Consider the following 18,460-nt stretch of genomic DNA (forward strand, 5'->3'; position numbering starts at 1 on the left):
ATCTTCAAACTTTAGCCACGTTCAGTCTCTCATCTTCTGGTTATTGAAGTTGGAGAGGAAAGTGGGCCGAGATTTAGGTTTGGGCATCAGAAAACTGCGTGGCATGGCAACAAGGGGGCCTATTGTGCAAGCCCACCCCGATTCTTAAGAAACTTGATTTTATTCCGCGATATGGAAAAATAAGCCGTCTTTTTCCATTGCCACTCATTACTCTGGATGCTTTTATTCAGGGGAAGCCGTTCAGAAATATTTTATGTGGAATAGAAAATAGTAGAACCTGTTTATAGAGTTCCAACACCCACTAAAATTATTTTGGGAAAACCTTCAAGCTGTTTTTTCCCCCGCTCAGGACTTGTACAGCTGTGCTGTTCAACCTCGAGTTAAGCTGGGGTGAGCAAACTTTTATGACCTGTGGACTTCCCTGAGCCAGGTTGTTATTTTTGGTTTAAGATGATGATGGTGCTGGGAGAACTCCCATGTTCACTGCATGGCCCTATTTAAAAACAGCTGCAATTTACCTTCAATAAAGGCTGATGGCGCTGCGATCTTTGTTAATTTACATTCACCGAGAGGAAGATCCCACATCAGCCATGGCATTTCTGTCCACACATAATTCCAGAAGAAAATTTCAGGGAAACAAATCCGCTTCTTTGAAACTGACAAATGCCATTTTTTCCTCCACCTTATTCGAAGCTCTTAAAATTGCATTTTTTAAACACAAACCCAGAACGCGCAAAGGATGTGTTTCACACAATGGGTCGAAAGACTTTTTATTAAGCTTCAGAAAATAACAGGACCTCATAACTTATTCAAGATTTCTGGCTCGAGCCCGTGTTTCCCCCCAAAAAAGTAAGAATTCGGGTTCTGCAGCCTTTCAGGGCAATTCGCAGGGAACCAGTTTGAAATGGGCCCCACACGAAGGGCAGCGCTCTATTTTATCTTTGTGAAGCCAAATGTAGTACGTCTCCGTGGCATCTTCCTCGCCTAGGAAAGGGCAGAAAGGAGATTGTGAGAATGCTCCAGAAGCATTAGAAACATGTACATGCTCAAGAGTCATTTGCTATCGTCGTCTTTTAATGACCCCCATAATCCCTTGTGGAGGTGCAGTCTGGGCAACTGAATGGAGCTGAGTCAAGGGTGAAATCTACAATTTGTTACTACCGGTTTGGTGGGCGTGGCTTGGGGGGGTAATTTGACTGGGTGGGCGTGGCCAACTTCCCCCCCCCACTTTTAAAAGCATTTTTTTCTACAACCTTAAGAGGTTGCGGGGAAAAAAAATGCTTTTAGAAGCCTCTGACCATCAGGCAACTCAGCTGGAATCGCCAGAGGCTTTTAAAGGCATTTTTTTCCCCTATAACCTTAAGAGGTTGCAGAAAAAATGCTTTAAAAAGTAAAAAAAAAAACAGCCTCTGATGATCATGCGGCTCAGCCGGGCATTTTGGGGGGGGGGGGGCAGGGATTTTTGCTACCAGTTCTCTGAACCACCTGCCGCCATCGCTACCGGATTGGGCGATCCGGTCCGAACTGGGAGCATTTCACCCCTGAGCTGAGTGTTTACTGGCCGGATGCCCTTCCTGTCGTCAATGCAGAGTTTTTATTCAGCAGATTTATTCTAAGAGGGCCCAGAGAGAGAAATAATCTGCCTCCACCTAAAATCAAACTCGGAGCCTCCCGAGGCGAGAACTCCACCTCTAGGCCACCATTCAGAGTCACTTGCTATGCGGGCGGCAAATAAATTCAATAAATAAATAAGCAAAACCTAACCGCTCAAGTTTTTGTTTTGTTTTTTTTAAAAGGCAACCCTCTGAATCCTTTGGAATTTTGGTAAGAAAATGTATGTGGTTGCAGGAATAAAGGAGTGAAACAGCAAGCCTAAAGAAGAAGTTTCCGAAGGATTCCTTCTTGTGACCAGGCCTGTTCAAATGAGAGAAGGAAGCATTCTCAGCAGACGCTTTGGGAAGAGAGAGACCAAATAGCCAAAACTGCACAATATTTCAGAGACAAAAGGAAAAGTGCCTGACAGCTTAAGGGGCAAACGGCGCAGTCAGAATCGGAATAGAGCTGCAAGGGGCCTTGGAGGTCTTCTAGTCCAGCCCCCTTCTCAAGCAAGGCACCCTATACCAGTGTTGGCGAACCTTTTCGGCACCGAGTGCATGCGCGCCAGGGAGCTGCTCTGATTTCCGGTGCTCCCGGCGCGCAAAAACCAGCTGGCCGGTGCGCACCGGAACCCAGAATAGCAACGGGAGATAGCTGGCATGCCCGGAGAGATAGCTCTGTGTGCCACTTCCGCCATGCGTGCCATAGGTTCGCCATCACTACATACCATTTCAGACAAGTGGCTGTCCAGTCTCTTCTTAAAGACCTCCAGTGATGGAGCACCCACAACTTCTGGTGGCAAGCTGTTCCACTGGTTAATTGTCCTCACTGTTAGGAAGTTTCTCCTTAATTCCAGGTTGCTTCTCTCCTCGATTAGTTTCCACCCAGTTGCTCCTCGGAGAATTGCCAGACCTTGGCAACTCCCTGACCGAAAGGCGTCTTTCTCCGGGATCAGGCTGCAACTTTGGGGTGGGGGGTGGGGGGTGTCACATGAGGTTGGCATCAGGGGCAACTGCTTTTGAGGCCTTGCAGACAAATTCTCTAGTCAGACTTTCTTCACTTCGGCCATTTTAAAGATAACGTGGACTTCCAACTCCCAGGATTCCCCAGCCAGCATCATTCTGGGAGTTGAAGTCCACCCATCTTAAAATGTCTGAGGTTGGAAAACACTGCCCTTTGCTTCAAATTACACCTTGTTCGCCCTTGGATCCGGTCTGTCCCCCTGCCCTACTGAGGGGAAAGCGGTTTTAAGATCCCCCCCCTCAACCCTGGTTCAGAGGATGTGGCCTTTTTTTTCCCTGCATCAAGTACAATAGTTCTTCCTCCAACCACGATTTCAAACGCCTTCCCTCAATCATCTTTTGGGAGGCGGTAAACATTGTTCAAGAAACTGGTCTCAATAAAAGGAGAATATTTGCAGCTCAGGGTAGAAAGGAAGGGCCCTTGGTGCTCTCTCTGAGCCTGGTTGTTTTCTCGTTACCCACACTAGGTATCGTCAACGTATTAGCACTGATGATGTTACCTAGTTTGGTTAAAAAACGCCTGCAAGAAAACTGAGCTCAGAGATCATTGCAGACCCTTCCAGAAACACGTCTACTGTAGGAGGTGCCACTTACAGATACAGCCCACGAGCCTCACGTTTGTCAAGGAGGGGACAAGGTGGGGGTCGTCTTTTGTTCCCCCGTACGGTTTGGATGGATATACTCCATAAGGATCCTACAACCAGGAGAGGGAGAGAGAGAGAGAAAGGTTAAAGCCCTTGAAATTATGTACCCGTGTGCCGTCCTTAGTGTGCCAATTCTAAATTCTCTTTTGATCGTTTTTATCCTCAAGCATTTCATTATCCGATCCTGCCATTAGGGGAACTAGCCCCCAGGCCAAGGATTTAACTAAACCCTTCCGACTCCCAACTTCAAGTCATGAATCATGGCTTAAGCTGGATTCTGAAGCAGTCTAGATGTCAAAAGGCCTTCCTTGTTGATTGTTTGACAAAATCGTCTGTCTCCATCTACAACGAGGCCCGTGGGCCGGATCTGGCACGTGGGGGTGCTTAAATTTGGCCCGTGGAGCTGGCCTGGAAACAGAAAAGGACCGGCTTGTGCCTCTGCCAGCAAAAATGCACGCGGTACCCCCTGAGCTCCATTTTCACTGGGAGGAGGCTATTAAAACAAACTAAAAGCAAAATAAAAGGAGAAAGGAAAAAGGAAAGAAAAAGGGAAGATGGGAAGGAAGAAAAAGAAGGAAGAGGGAACGAAAAGGAAGGAAGGAAAGGGAAAGAAGGAAGGAAAGGAAAGGAAAGAAGGAAAGGAAAGAAGGAAAGGAAGGAAGGAAGGTTGGTTCAAGGTTGACTCAGCCTTCCGTGGTAGGTAAAATGAGGACCCGGTTTGTGGGGGCAATAAGCTGACTTTGTATAAAAAAGAACACCGCTGGGGGGGGGTGAAAGCCCTACTAAGCAGGTATATACAAAAGTATGAAGGCTATTGCTCAACGCATTGTAAGCCGCCCTGAGTCTCCAGAGAAGGGCAGCATATAAATATGCTAAATAAATAAAGGAAGGAAGGAAGGAAGGAAGGAAGGAAGGAAGGAAGGAAGGAAGGAAGGAAGGAAGGAAAGATGAGAGGGAGGGAGGATCTGAGGGAAGTCCTGCATTAGCACTTGGCCACCACAGGTGCTCCTGACACAAGTGATGTCAAGCTGGCCAGCCCCCCACCCCGCCCCCTCCAAGGTCAAACACAACGCTGATGCCGCCCTCAATGAAATTGAATTTGACACCCCTGATTTACAGAGCTTCGGTGGAGGATAGGGTTGGCTTTGGGCAGACTCAGTAGCAGACCCTTTTAATCAAGTCTGGAAGGTAAGTGATGACGAGTGAGGTAACTAAAATGCTTCCCCTCCAAGAAAGGGCCGAGGTTCCTTACGGTCAACTGTTTTGGCATGTGAAAGTATCATTGCTCAAAGAAGTGTTGCTCACCACTCCTTTCTTTATAGTATCCAAAACTTTCCTCTCCATTCCTGTGGCCTGTTCTTCATCAGTAGCCATACCTGGGGTAGAGAAGGACAATATTAGGTAATCTGAAAGATTCCTATTCTGCTCAGAAATCCCCCCCTCCCCCGTGGCTAAAAATAAAGCCCAATATTCTTTGATATCATATGTAAGATGTAACAGTAACAGAGTTGGAAGAGACCTTGGAGGTCATCTAGTCCAACCCCCCGCTGACGCAGGAGACCTGTACTAGGGATTCGAACCGCCGAACTGCTGATTTTTCTGATCCACAAGCTCAGTGTCTTAGCCACTAAACCAGCTAGTGCAGGGGTCTGCAACCTTAAACACTCAAAGAGCCATTTGGAGCCGTTTCCCACAGAAAAGAAAACACCGGGAGCCACAAAACCCTTCCCGTGTCTATTTCTTGAGCGGCCACAAAACTAGCATAGGTAGTTGAATTAAATGTTCTCTTTTCTTTTGAAACTTTTCTTTTCTTGGATTTATCCATCGTTGACCTACCAGGGGTTGAAAAGCTCAATAAATCACGTGCCGGCGGGTGTTGCACATTGGCAGCTGTGACGCATATTTTGAGTCACAGGGAGCCGCAGCAGAGGGCTGAAAGGCTATATGAAACATTTGCTTGCCCTGAAAACAGCAACTTCTTCTAGAATGGTCTCCCAGTAATCTAACCACAAGGCTAAAGAAAATCTACCAGCCCCATATAAAATGGAGTGTATTAATCTGGCTCCGAATATTTTATCTAGCATCCCCACAATTTCTGTTTAGCTCCATAGCAGCTGGATAGCTATACGTTCATTTTATTGTCATATATAAAAATCAATTTGTCCTATCTTTGTTTGTTAAATGCATTTGCTGCCTATCTCACCACGGGGCTTCTGTAGGTGGCTTACAGTAATTAAAAAAAGGGGGGGGGGAAACAGAACAGAAGTAAAATAATATGAAATAATGAAAAAGAATGGAAGAATATATCAATAATACATCAATCAAATAAATACCAGAGAATCACTGATCAAACCTAAAAGCTCATCTATTGCAGAACAATGAGGCTGCTGTGTTTCTACAGTTATTTTTTATGGAGGGTGGCTGTTGCTCTTTTATTGTAGCATGCATCTTTTAGCATTGTTGTTATATTTAATATATGGAATACCTATTCATTATATAGGTGATGTGTCATTTTATCACCACACTCTAGACCCTATGTATCAGGGATGAAATCCAGCAGGTTCTGGAGAACTGGTAGCGGAAATTTTGAGTAGTTCGGAGAACCGGCAAATGCCACCTCTGGCTGGCCCGTGGGATAGGAATGGGGATTTTGCAATATCCTTCCCCAGGAATGGGGTGCGAATGGAGATTTTGCAATATTCTTCTCCCAGGAGTGGGATGGGAATGGAGATTTTGCAATATCCTTCCCCTGCACTGGGGTGGGAATGGGGATTTTGCAGTATCCTTCCTCCAGGAGTGGGGAGGGAATGGGGATTTTGCAGTATCCTTCCCCTGGAGTGGGGTGGGAATGGAGATTTTACAGTTCCCCTGCCACGCCCATCAAGCCATGCCCACAGAACTGGTAGTAAACAAATTTGAATTTCACCACTGCTATGTATATATACTCTACACTCCTGTGATTATTTTTAGATATATAGTCTATAGTCCCATGGTAAAAAGACACATCACCCCCCATATATATGTGCGCACAAATATATACGTGTATTATATATATATATATATAACACAATATATTATATGTTATATGTTAGATATATATGTTATACATATGTTATATATAACACACACGCACTAAAACCAAGCCAAAAATTATGTGTGTGCATATGCATGTATGTACAGATATGTATGCATGCACATATTTACATACACAGAAACTCATAATTTTTGGCTGTTTTAATGTGAGTGTGTGTGTGTGTGTATATACACACACACACACACACACACATACATGTTTGTGTATATATGTAATGCACACACATGTACATGTAGACACATAAAAATATACACACACAGAAACTCAGATCATTTTCGGCTTAGTTTCAGGTACGAAAAGGCGCCTCAGCAACACCCCCTTTTTACACAACCTGAGGCACTCCCCCCCCCCACAATTGGCTTCAAGCAGGCCCTTCCCTCCCTCCCTCCCTCCCTCCATGCCGGGCGGTGGATGATGGGAAGGGTAGTCTTAAGCCTCGGAGGGAGGAAAAGATGAGCCCGCCCGAGAAAAGCTCACCTCCGGAGCTGGCCTCGCGAGACCCCGCCGCCAGAGGCGCCGGCCCTTTCCCCAGGGCAGCCGGGCCCACCCGGAGAGCCCGCAAGGCTCCAGAGACCCGCAGTAACCTTGACGCCATCGCAACCGCCTCACGGACGCCTCTTCCGCCTTTGGCTGTGGGGGGGCAGGAAGTTCCGGTCACGTGCCCCTCCTCGCTTCTCTACCCAAGATGGCCGCCTAGCCCTTTCCGGTGCGCCGCGCTCAAGGGTAGTGGGCGTGGTTAACGTAGCCCCGCCCCGCCGGGCGAGCCCTGGTTTCCTTATGAGGGGAAAAGGCGGGAAAATTTGAAACGTGGAGAATTGTGGTGTTTTGTTTTTTTTTTGCAAAGTCAGGCGCCCGTTATTTGGGCAAAGAGTTGGCACTGTCTGCACCCCCCCAGGCTCCCCTCTGGAGGGTCTCTGAATTTGGGTAGCCCCCCTCCACCTCCCACCCCAGGCTATTCTCAGTTTTCTTTCCTTGTTTGCTGCTGTAGTTTCCTTGAAATTGTGAAATTGAAGTTGTGAATTGTGCAGAGAGAAGAGCAACAAAGATGATGAGGGGACGGGAGGACCCGCTTTGTGGGGGCAATAAGCTGACTTTGTATAAAAATATACAAAAGTATGAAGGCTATTGCTTAAAGCATTGTAAGCCGCCTTGAGTCTCCGGAGAAGGGCAGCATATAAAAACAAACAAACAAACAAACAAACATGGAAGAATGGTTGCAGGAACTGGGTATGTCTAGTTTAGTGAAGAGAAGGACTAGGGAAGACATGATAGCAGCCTTCCAATATCTCAGGGGCTGCTCCAAAGAAGAGGGAGTCAAGCTCTTCTCCAAAGCACCTGAAGACAAGAAGCAATGGGTGGAAAATAATAAAGGAGAGAAGCAACCTAGAATTAAGGATAAATTTCCTGAAAGTTAAAACAATGAATCAGTGGAACAACTTGCTTCCAGAAGTTGTGAATGCTCCAACACTGGAAATGTTTAATAAGAGATTGGATAACCATTTGTCTGAAGTGATGTAGGGTTTCCTGCCTAAGCAGAGGGTTGGACTAGAAGACCTCCAAGGTCCCTTCCAACTCTGTTTATTCTATTCTAAATGTCACCTGCCAAATTGCAAACATTTGTCCAGGTTGTCTTGGAGAACGGGACATGACTGAGCGGAAGGAAGGGGAAAAATGCTTTTTTATTATTATTTATTATTATTTATTTTATTCAATTTATATCCCACCCTTCTCCTAGTGGACTCAAGGCGGTGCACAGCTGGAACTAAAACACATACCAATACAAAATTTAAAATTTTTAAAAGCATTATATAACTGTGGCCCAAAATTTAAAACATTCAAACTAAAACCCAATTGACAATTTAAAAGGCTATAAAAAAGGCTAAATATCACTTTTAATAAAAGTGGACGTTAGCCTTTTAGCATGATGTCCGTGCCTTCTTTCTAAGTTCAAAAAAACATGTTTTCCTTTTAGCCGAAATCCATTTTTGCTAACATGCAAAACCTAGCCTGTTTAGAAATAAAATGATAGGGTCTACATGTCTATGGAGATTCTCAGTCATCCATGTCATGATTGTCCCAGATCCAAATTTCCCCACCATCCAGTCAGAGCTGAAGAAGCTTCTTGGATGAGAAGCAAAACATCTTCAAAGAAAACCCAAAAAGTATAGTTGCCTCTTGGGGAGAAAAGCACTCAAAGAAGAGGGAGTCAAGCTCATCTCCAAAGCACCTGAGGGCAGGACAAGAAGCAATGGGTGGAAACTAATCAAGGAGAGAAGCAACTTAGAAGTAAGGAGAAACTTCCTGACAGTGAGAATAATTAACCAGTGGAACAACTTGCCTCCAGAAGTTGTGAATGCTCCAACACTGGAAGTTTTTAAGAAGATGTTGGATAACCATTTGTCTTAAAGTGGGGTAGGGTTTCCTGCCTAAGCAGGGGGTTGGACTAGAAGACCTCCAAGGTCTCTTCCAACTCTGTTATTCTATTCTATTCTATTCTATTCTATTCTATTCTATTCTATTCTATTCTATTCTGTTCTATTCTATTCACTTGTCTGAAATGGTATAATGTCTCATACCAAAACAAGTAGACACAAAGACAATTTTCCCCCATGCCATCACTCTACTAAATACCTAATTCCCACAGCACTGTCTTATGCCTAAAGATATTTACCCATTTAGTAGGGCTGTAGTGCTATTATCCTTCTCATCTTTCCTACTATCTTCTATTGCTATCTTATGAGAAGGATATAATTTATTGTTTGTATCTTATGATTTTATCTTATGATTTATCACTTATGCACTGGAGACAAATTCTTTGTGTGTCCAATCATACTTGGCCAGTAATGAATATTCCAATAAAGAATATTCTAATGCACTGTCATAATCAGTCCTTTTCATTCTAGAATGACCTCTTCATTCAGTTAATTGTTAATCATATGGCAGTAACTGAGTCTACTCACAAGGATGCTTTGGGACCAAACTTGAATACCTGGTCAACTTTACACTTTCTTCCATACTTTGTCTTATAGGAGTATACAGTATGCTGTACTGTAGGGAGAAAAAAAACTTTAATCCCCGTTTAAGGCAGCAAAACTGAACTTTGGAGTTTTATTTCATTCTGTTCTCTTAGAAGAAAAGGCAAAATTTTTCAAGCAAGCAGCTGTGGTTACATCACTTTCCCCCCTATACATGTCATTAGGAACAGAGTGGCTGATTTGGGTAAGAGCAACCAATTTCTTTATTATACATGATTATTTATTGAGATTGGCAGTCCTAACAATTGAACAAATCAATTTCTAATGTGCTTCTTTTGGGGGGGAATTTGTACAAGAAAGCAGTTTGGTCAAAGAGATTGTGTCTCTAGTTATTGTATAATTTGTGCTCCTTATCACTTACTCTTTCCCTGACAATATTTGTCGGCTATTGTCAGCTTATTCTGATTTTCATCTTAAATATGGTTTGATTACGTCTGCTAATATTTGCCAAGTTCAGGGTCCTGCAAATCATAAAAGCAAATATGATTTTATGTGATCTCTCCCCCCACCACCCAATTACTAAAGCCAATGATTTCATGGGGTAAAGATAAGGTTAAAAAATACCATTGCTCTTTAATAAGTAAATCATACATTCTATAAAATAAAACAAGGATAGAATCTAATAATTCTATAAAATAAAATTGATATATGCACCAAGGAGAACTTCCTTGTGTGTCCAATCACACTTGGCCAATAAACCTATTCTATTCTATTCTATTCTATTCTATTCTATTCTATTCTATTCTATTCTATTCTATTCTATTCTATTCTATTCTATTCCTCTTCCTCTTCCTCTTCCTCTTCCTCTTCCTCTTCTCTTCTATCCAATACTGCATTTTGTTAACATATACACTTCTAAAAACATTAAAAATATGGATGGATTATTTCATATCACCCTGGCAGAAATGCTACAGTTGCCCACAACTTTCTAAAAGAAGCTAAATCTAAATATTGCTGATCAGTAGCAAGGGAATATAAATATCCAATAAGACATTGTAGGAGAATTGTGTTAGCCTGCAGCAGGGGTGAAATCCAGCAGGTTCTAACAGGTTCTGGAGAATCGATAGCAGAAATTTTGAGTAGTATGGAGAACCGGCAAATACCACCTCTGGCTGGCCCCAGAGTGGGGTGGGAATGGAGATTTTGCAATATCCTTCCTCCAGGATGGGAGGGAATGGAGATTTTGCAGTATCCTTCCCCTGCCACGCCCACCAAGCCACACCCACAGAACCATTAGGGAAAAATTTGGGATTTCACCCCTGGTATGCAGTTAAAAAAACAGAAGTCCAATAGCAGGTTTTCCAACTAAGTAGTTTTATTAAAAGGCATGAGGCTTTTCTGCAGCTCATTTCATTAGAATGACTTTGATAAAGTGAGCTGCAGTTCACAAAAGCTTATGCCTTTTAATAACATTTGTTAGTTGGAAAAGCAGCTACCATCATCCATTTTTCAATTTCCAATAATAGTTTGTCACCGATAAATAGGTGGTGGGGACTATGCTGTGCGGAAACGAGAATCTGGTCCATTGCAACTGTATTAAAAATGCCAACCCGTGAAAACACATTACATTTTAATTAATGCAAAGTTACAAAAATCTTCATGCAAATTTTAACACAGTGGCTTTTAGCAGATGAAACGTTTGTAAAATAAACAGCGATGCAAGCACGAAAGTTAATTTAAAAAGATAATACGGAATAAAGTGGTGCAATATTTTGGACCACTCATCGACAGTATGAGTATAAAACAGAATGAAATAGAATACTTTATTTGGCCAAGGGTGGTTAGATACATCCAGTACTTCGAAACTAGGAATTCTGGGAGTTGAAGTCCAAGTTTTATGGTTGCCAAGTTTGAGATTCTATTCTATTCTATTAGTTTTCTCCTATTCCTATTCCTAATTCTATTCTATTCTATTTTACTACTCTATTTTCTATTCTATTCTATTCTATTCTATTCTATTCTATTTTCTATTCTATATTCTATTCTATTCTATTCTATATTCTACTCTATTCGTTTTCTTTTATTCCTTTCTATTCTATTCTATTTTACTGTACTCTATTTTCTATTCTATTCTATTCTATTCTATTCTATTCTATTCTATTCTATTCTATTCTACTCTTAGTTTTCTCCTATTCCTATTCCTAATTCTATTCTATTCTATTTTACTACTCTATTTTCTATTCTATTCTATTCTATTCTATTTTCTATTCTATTCTATATTCTATTCTATTCGTTTTCTTTTATTCCTTTCTATTCTATTTTACTACTCTATTTTCTATTCTATTCTATTCTGTATTCTATTCTATTCTATTAGTTTTCTTTTATTCCTAATTCTATTCTGTTCTATTTTACTGTACTCTATTTTCTATTCTATTCTATTAATTTTCTCCTATTCCTATTCTATTCTACTACTCTATTTTCTATTCTATTCTATTCGTTTTCTTTTATTCCTTTCTATTCTATTCTATTTGACTGTACTCTATTTTCTATTCTATTCTATACTCTATTTTAGTAATTTTCTCCTATTCCTATTCCTATTCCTATTCCTAGTTCAGTTCTATTCTATTCTATTCTATTCTATTCTATTCTATTCTATTCTATTCTATTCTATTCTATTCAACTGTACTCTATTTTCTATTCCTAGTCTATGTTCTATTCTATTCTATTAATTTTCTCCTATCCCTAATTTTATTCTCCTGTACTCTATTTTCTATTCTATTCTATTCTATTCTATTCTATTCTATTCTATTCTATTCTATTCTATTCTATTCTATTCTATTCCATAGTCCAGGCGGGACTCCATTTCCCACAAGGCCCCGCGGGCCGCACCCCCCCCCCCGCCAGCCCTAACGGACAGCTGCAAAAGCTCTTCCAAGAGCACGTGGCCGGCCTTGACTTTCCGAAGCGCGCTTTTTTTTTTCTTCTTAATTTCCCCACCCCACCCTCTCCCTCCGAGGCCGCCGATTGGCTGAAACTCCTCTGGGTCCCCGCCTCTTCTCTCCACTTGCGGGAGAGAGAGAGAGAGAGAGAGAGAGAGAGAGCTCGGATAGCTGGACCGGGATTGGCTCTCATTCTTAGCTCCGTGGTCAATCCCGGCATCCGATTGGCTGTTCTCGGGGGGGAGCGTTGCCGTTTGAAAGAGGTAGACGCCGACGACCGTTAGCGAGAGCGGTTTTTTTTTTTTTTGAACGCAGGTAGAGCGCGTGCAGGTGGCTCTTTTTTGGGGGGAGGGGTCTCTCTCTCTCTCTCTCTCTCTCTCTCCCCCTCCCCTCCAGCCTCTATTGCATTGGAGGAACCGAGCTGCCCATCTGGCAGAGGTACAAAACGACCCGCCTCGTTTCAAAGCCAGGATTTACTAAATTAAATTTACTAAATTAATTGGTAGTTTAGGTCAGGGTTTTTTTTTTGTTTTTTTGTTTATTTTTTTAATTGGGGGTGGGTGGGAATCATTGGGGCAAACGTGGAAGAGAGAATCGGGGCCCCCGAAAGGTCTTAGCAAGAATGACAAAGGGGCCTTGGAGGTCATCTAGTCCAGCCCCCTGCTCAAAAGCAGGAGCTGGTATATCGTGTTTTTTTTTTTTTTTCTCAGACAAAAGGGCTGTCCCCCATCTCTTCTTTGGGAAACAAACAAAACAAAACAAACAAACCTCCAGTGTTGGGAGTCCATTCACAATCTTCTGGAGGCAAGTGGTTCCACTGATTAATTGAAGAGAAAATAGAATAGAAATAGAAATGAAATAGAAATAGAAAAGAAAAGAAATAGAATAGGGAATAGAAGAGAATAAGGAATAGAATAGAATAAGGAATAGAATAGGATAGGATAGGATAGAATAAGGAATAGAACAGAATAAGGAATAGAAGAGAATAAAATAGGGAATAGAACAGAATAAGGAATAGAATAAGTAATAGGATAGGATAGGATAGGATAGAATAAGGAATAGAAGAGAATAGAATAAGGAATGGAACAATAAGGAATAGAATAGAATAAGGAATAGAATAGGATAGGATAGGATAGAATAAGGAATAGAACAGAATAAGCAATAGAATAGAATAGAATAAGGAATAGAAGAAAATAAAATAGGGAATAGAACAGAATAAGGAATAGAATAAGTAATAGAATAGGATAGGATAGGATAGGATAGAATAAGGAATAGAAGAGAATAGAATAAGGAATAGAACAATAAGGAATAGAATAGAATAAGGAATAGAATAGGATAGGATAGGATAGAATAAGGAATAGAAGAGAATAGAATAAGGAATAGAACAGAATAAGGAATAGGATAGGATAGGATAGGATAGGATAGGATAGGATAGGATAAGGAATAGAACAGAATAAGGAATAGAATAGAATAAGGAATAGAACAGAATAAGGAATAGAATAGAATAAGGAATAGAACAGAATAAGGAATAGAATAGGGAATAGAAGAGAATAAGGAATAGAATAGGGAATAGAAGAGAATAAGGAATAGAAGAGAATAGAATAGGGAATAGAAGAGAAGAAGGAATAGAAGAGAAGAAGGAATACAACAGAATAAGGAATACAACAGAATAAGGAATAGAATAGAATAGAATAAGGAATAGAACAAAATAGAATATAGAAAAGAGAATAGAGTAGAATAGAATAGGTGGAAGGGACCTTGGAGGTCATCTAGTCCAACCCCCTGCTATACCATTCTAAACAAATGATTGTCCAATCTCTTAAAAAAACTCCAGTGTTGGAACACCCACAAATTCCTTGAGACAAGCTGTTCCACAGGTTAATTGTTCTCATGGTCAGGAAATTTCTCATTAGTTGTCTCTCTGATTCGTTTCCATCCCCACCTAGTCCAGTCTCCTTGTATCCTGGGAGTCATGGAGCAATTGGAAGGTGCTTGTTTTGTCGATCTGGGATCCAGCTGGGATCCTGCATGAAGCCACATGGACTTTTTTCGTGGACTTTTTTGTGGGACTGATGACTTCCCTGGAAACCAGGAAGAGCGGTAACTGGAATAGGTCAGTTTTAAGCAGCCCTGACTTAGGTGTACATGCAGCAAATCCCAACATTAAAGTAGTAAGAATTGCTTTTTCTGAAGCACCTGTTTTAGCAGTCCAGGCTGTTTCTTTTCTTTTCTAGTTTTCACACTGGAATTAATCTCTACATCTCCCTTCCCCAAAGACCTACTACATTATCTTAAGACTGTGTTTGCCTGATGCGATTATCTGTCTTTAACTCTCTGATTTTTTCCACCTGGTTATCTGCAGTGAGAATCCAAACCTTAGATAGTCCCAGGTTACACAAGGGACTAGCCTCAAAAGTTATTTATTCGTTAAATTTATTTGCCGCTTACCTTTGCTGTGTGAGCAGCTTACCACAATACACACAGAGGCTGAAAAGTGTAAATGTAACAGTAGCAAAGGAATGGAATAATAAACAACGAAAAAGAATACATTTTTTTAATAAAAAGTTTTTTTTTAAAGACAAACAAACATATAATACATCAGTCCTTCCGTGTGTCATCTCGGTGTTTCTTCGGTGACTTCTTTTTGTTACTCCTTATTTCTTCCTTCATAAATCCTATTTCAGTATTTCCCCCAAAATACATATATTTAATGTAACTTTCTCCTGTTTGCTTATCAAATTCTTTATATCTCTTTTCTATCCAATCATAAAATTTCCCCCATATCTTAAAATATTCCGTATCCTCTTTCTCTTTAATCATTAATCTATTCATCTTTGCGCAGTCCAAACTTTTTCTAATTACTTCCCCTTCTAAAGGGATTTTCTCTGCTTTCCATCTTTGTGCAAATATTATTCCTGCTGCAACAATGAGAATACGTTGAGATGAGAGTTAAAAAATTGGGCAGGTGGGAAAGCAGGGAGCGAGGGGAGAGGTGGGTTTGCTTTCACTCTGGTAGCCGCCTCAAGCAAACAAACATCAAGCTACCTTTGATGGTTTGTGGTTGTATTTGTTCCGGGTGCGTAGCTCAGATCAATGAGAATTGAAGCTTTGTAGTCTTCAAGGCTTGGAGCTATATTGCAGGTAGTCCTCGATTTAATGACCACAGTGAGCCCCAAGTTTCGGTTGTTAAGTGAGATTTTGTTAAGTGTTAAGTGTTAGGTGAATTTTGCCCCATTTCTTGCCACAGTTGTTAAGGGAATCATTGTGTTTGTTAAGTTAGTGACACAGCTGTTCAGTGAATCTGACTTCCCCGTGGACTTTGCTTGTCAGAAGGTCGCAAAAAGGGGTCACGTGACCCTGGGGATGCTACCACCGTCATAAATATGAGTCAGTTGCCAAGCGTCTGAATTTTCTGTTGTAGCGGTCGTAAGTCTGAAAAGCGGCCCTAGGTCACTTCGGTGCTGTGGTAACTTTGAATGGTTGCTAAACGAACTTTAGTAGATTGCAGATTAACAGAGTTAGAAGGGACCTTGTAGGTCATCTAGTCCAACCCCCCACCCAAGCAGGAGACCCTACACCATTTCTGACCGATGGCAGTCCAGTCTCTTCTCGAAAGCCTCCAGTGATGAAGCTCCCACAACTTCCGAAGGCAACTTCTGTTCCATGGGTTGATTGTTCTCAACTGTCAGAAAATTCCTCCTTATTTCCAGGTTGAATCTCTCCTTGTTCAGTTTCCATCCATTGTTTCTTGTCTGGCCTTCAGGTGCCTTGGAAAATAGCTTGACCCCCTTCCTCCTCTCTGTGGCAGCCCCTCTAATATTGGAAGATGCTATCCTGTCTCCCCTGGTCCTTTTCTTCTCTAGACTAGCCAGGCCCAGTTCCTGCAACCGTTCTTCGTAGGTTTTAGCCTCCAGTCCCCTCATCCTCCTGGTTGCTCTTCTCTGCACTCTTTCTAGAGTCTCCACATCTTTTTTATAGTGTGTCCAAAACTGGATGCAGTACTCTAGGTGGGCTCTTACTAAGGCTTTCTAGAGTTGTTGAGGGCTAGCTGCATTTCTATAGGGCTTTGCAATTTAGCCAGTTGGGCTATCCAATTCAAAGGTGGGAGGGGGGCGCTAGCCCATCGGTTTGCAGCCAGAGAGAAAGACGATGCCATTGAGGGGGAGGCAGATGGTCATTTAAACAGATGGTGTGATTATCATCCTGTTGAGTCATCAGCCGCCTCGGCCTCCCTCCATCTCTTCGGTTCCCTCTGGTTACCAAGGTTGACTTGGAACTGCTGTCTGCTGTGGCTTAATTGCAGACAAACCATGGTTGAGGTAACAAAGGGGCAAGTATGGTGCTTGAGCGGCTGAAGTAGTTTTTCTGTTCCTTCTTTTCTTTTCCTTCTCTACATAGTTGTTACATCTGGGAGCAGAAGAAGCTTATTTCTTTACTATTGATTTGTAAGAGTGTCTTAAGAGCCCTTTTTTGGGGTCTGTGTGTGTGAAAAGCAGGATTAAAATACTGTAAATATTGAAGATGGGGTTTTTTTGGCCATTAAGGCTATTTGTGTCTTTGCCACAACAATTGGGTTTTTTTTTTCCTTTGGTAGGAGGAACAAGTGGATTGTGGCTATAAGATTTAAGAGCATCCTTTTTGAGCAAGATGGATTTTTTTTTATAACGGAAGGCTTTTTCCCCCCTCTTCCTGCTCTTCAGAAAATTCCAGATGAAATCCTTTCGGAAAATATAGCATAAGCAACTTTGCCGGGTATATACCATACGGTAAAAAAGCCAATCCTGAAGCAATTTTTTTTTTGGGATATCTAAATATCGGGGATGATATTTCTAGGTGCGGCAAAAATTAAAAGCGTCTCTTCCGCCTTCCAAGCTCTCTACTTGCTGCTTAATGCGTTGCATGAACCTGAGTGTTGCGGCTTGTAAAACTTGCGGTTTAGTGTGATGCATGAACTCTGCCAATTGCGATTTTTATTTCACAGCCATTGTTTTTTTTAAAAAACCCTCGGTACAGGGTAATGATGAACCAAATCTGTGCGTTTCAGACAATGCAGCGGTTGGGAAGAAAAATTCTCGGAAACCTTGCTGACCGTTTTAATGTAATGACTTAAAACAGCGTCAATGTCGCAAGGGATCAAATTTGGATATTTCAAGGTGGTAATGGACCCCGTTTATCGGCAGCAGGACTGTTTCCTTATAGGTCCCAGGGTTTGTGTAGCTGTTGTGAGAAGTTTCAATCTGTCTTGTGCCTCAGTGTCTCAATAATCTGTAAGGTAAAGGTAATTGTTCCCCTTGCACATATGTGCTAGTCGTTCCTGACTCTAGGGGGCAGTGCTCATCTCTGTTTCAAAGCCGAAGAGCCAGCGCTGTCCGAAGACGTCTCCGTGGTCATGTGGCCGGCATGACTCAATGCCAAAGGCGCACGGAACGCTGTTCCCTTCCCACCAAAGGTGGTCCCTATTTTTCTACTTGCATTTTTTTATGTGCTTTCGAACTGCTAGGTTGGCAGAAGCTGGGACAAGTCACGGGAGCTCACTCTGTTACGCGGCACCAGGGATTCGAACTGCTGAACTGCCGACCTTTCAATTGACCAGCTCAGCGTGATGGCCATGATGGTGTAATTGAAACTTCACCCAGCTCTTACGTGGGATGCCGTCTTGACTTTTTTTCAATCACGGCCTCCAGATGTTCCTGACCGTTGTAGGTGACGTATCTTAGTTCCTTGATCCATTCTCCATTGCAAGGGTGAGAAATGCTTCCAAACAGTGTTTGCACTGCGGTGGACGAAAACTCTTCTGCAGCTCTTTCACCTTTTTGTCCTCAAGATTTGTCTCCTGCAAGGAAAATGCTGAGAGTTTACAAATGGACAGTGTCGGCTTGATCTTCATTATGGAATCCTGGATGTTCTCCGAGCTTGGTTGTTTTTATGCATACATTTCAGATGTTGCCTGGTTGGGGAATCATAGAATCATAGCGATGGAGCACTCATAACTCCAGGAGATAAGCTGTTCCATTGATTGTTTATCAGGAAATGTCTTAGTTTGAGGTTGGAGCTCTCTTTAACCAGCTTCCACCCGTTACTTCTTGTCCTGACTTCAGGATCTTTAGAAAATAAGTCCACCCCCTCTTCTCTGTGACCGCCCCTCAAATATTGGAAGACTGCTATCATGTCACCCCTAGTCCTTCTCTTC

At 42.0% G+C, this 18,460-nt stretch overlaps 2 protein-coding genes across 11 annotated transcripts in view; one reads left to right on the forward strand and one right to left on the reverse strand.

The window, feature by feature from the left end:
- Positions 1-753: 753 nt before the first annotated feature.
- On the reverse strand, positions 754-7,004 carry COX5B (cytochrome c oxidase subunit 5B). Its single transcript, XM_060683512.2, has 4 exons — positions 6,834-7,004; positions 4,568-4,638; positions 3,213-3,312; positions 754-984 (listed from the first exon to the last, which is right to left on the reverse strand). The coding sequence occupies exons 1-4, from the start codon at positions 6,949-6,951 to the stop codon at positions 875-877; spliced, it is 399 nt and encodes a 132-aa protein (XP_060539495.1). The 5' UTR covers positions 6,952-7,004; the 3' UTR covers positions 754-874.
- A 2,254-nt stretch (positions 7,005-9,258) lies between these two features.
- Positions 9,259-18,460, forward strand: part of FAM178B (family with sequence similarity 178 member B) — a 245,345-nt gene continuing 236,143 nt past the window's right edge. For 2 of the 10 annotated variants that reach the window (XM_087875809.1, XM_087875814.1), the window contains exons 1-2: positions 12,508-12,585; positions 14,217-14,383. The gene's annotated coding sequence lies outside the window, so the exon portion shown is untranslated. Of the gene's footprint in view, positions 9,576-12,415; positions 12,709-14,216; positions 14,384-18,460 lie in introns of those variants that run through there. The other 8 variants (XM_087875807.1, XM_087875812.1, XM_087875813.1 and 5 more) reach the window with 7 other exon arrangements.

The sequence above is a fragment of the Pantherophis guttatus genome, chromosome 9 (assembly GCF_059756535.1).
Source record: "Pantherophis guttatus breed Tessera chromosome 9, ASM5975653v1, whole genome shotgun sequence".
NCBI lineage: Eukaryota > Metazoa > Chordata > Lepidosauria > Squamata > Colubridae > Pantherophis > Pantherophis guttatus.

Excerpts from the sequence above, each read along its gene's own strand:
- COX5B (XM_060683512.2), bottom strand. The coding sequence starts at position 6,951 with ATGGCGTCAAGGTTACTGCGGGTCTCTGGAGCCTTGCGGGCTCTCCGG. Across the intron at positions 4,639-6,833 it reads TCGCGAGGCCAGCTCCGGAG|GTATGGCTACTGATGAAGAA; the intron begins GTGAGCTTTTCT and ends TCTCTACCCCAG. Across the intron at positions 3,313-4,567 it reads ATACTATAAAGAAAGGAGTG|GATCCTTATGGAGTATATCC; the intron begins GTGAGCAACACT and ends TCCTGGTTGTAG.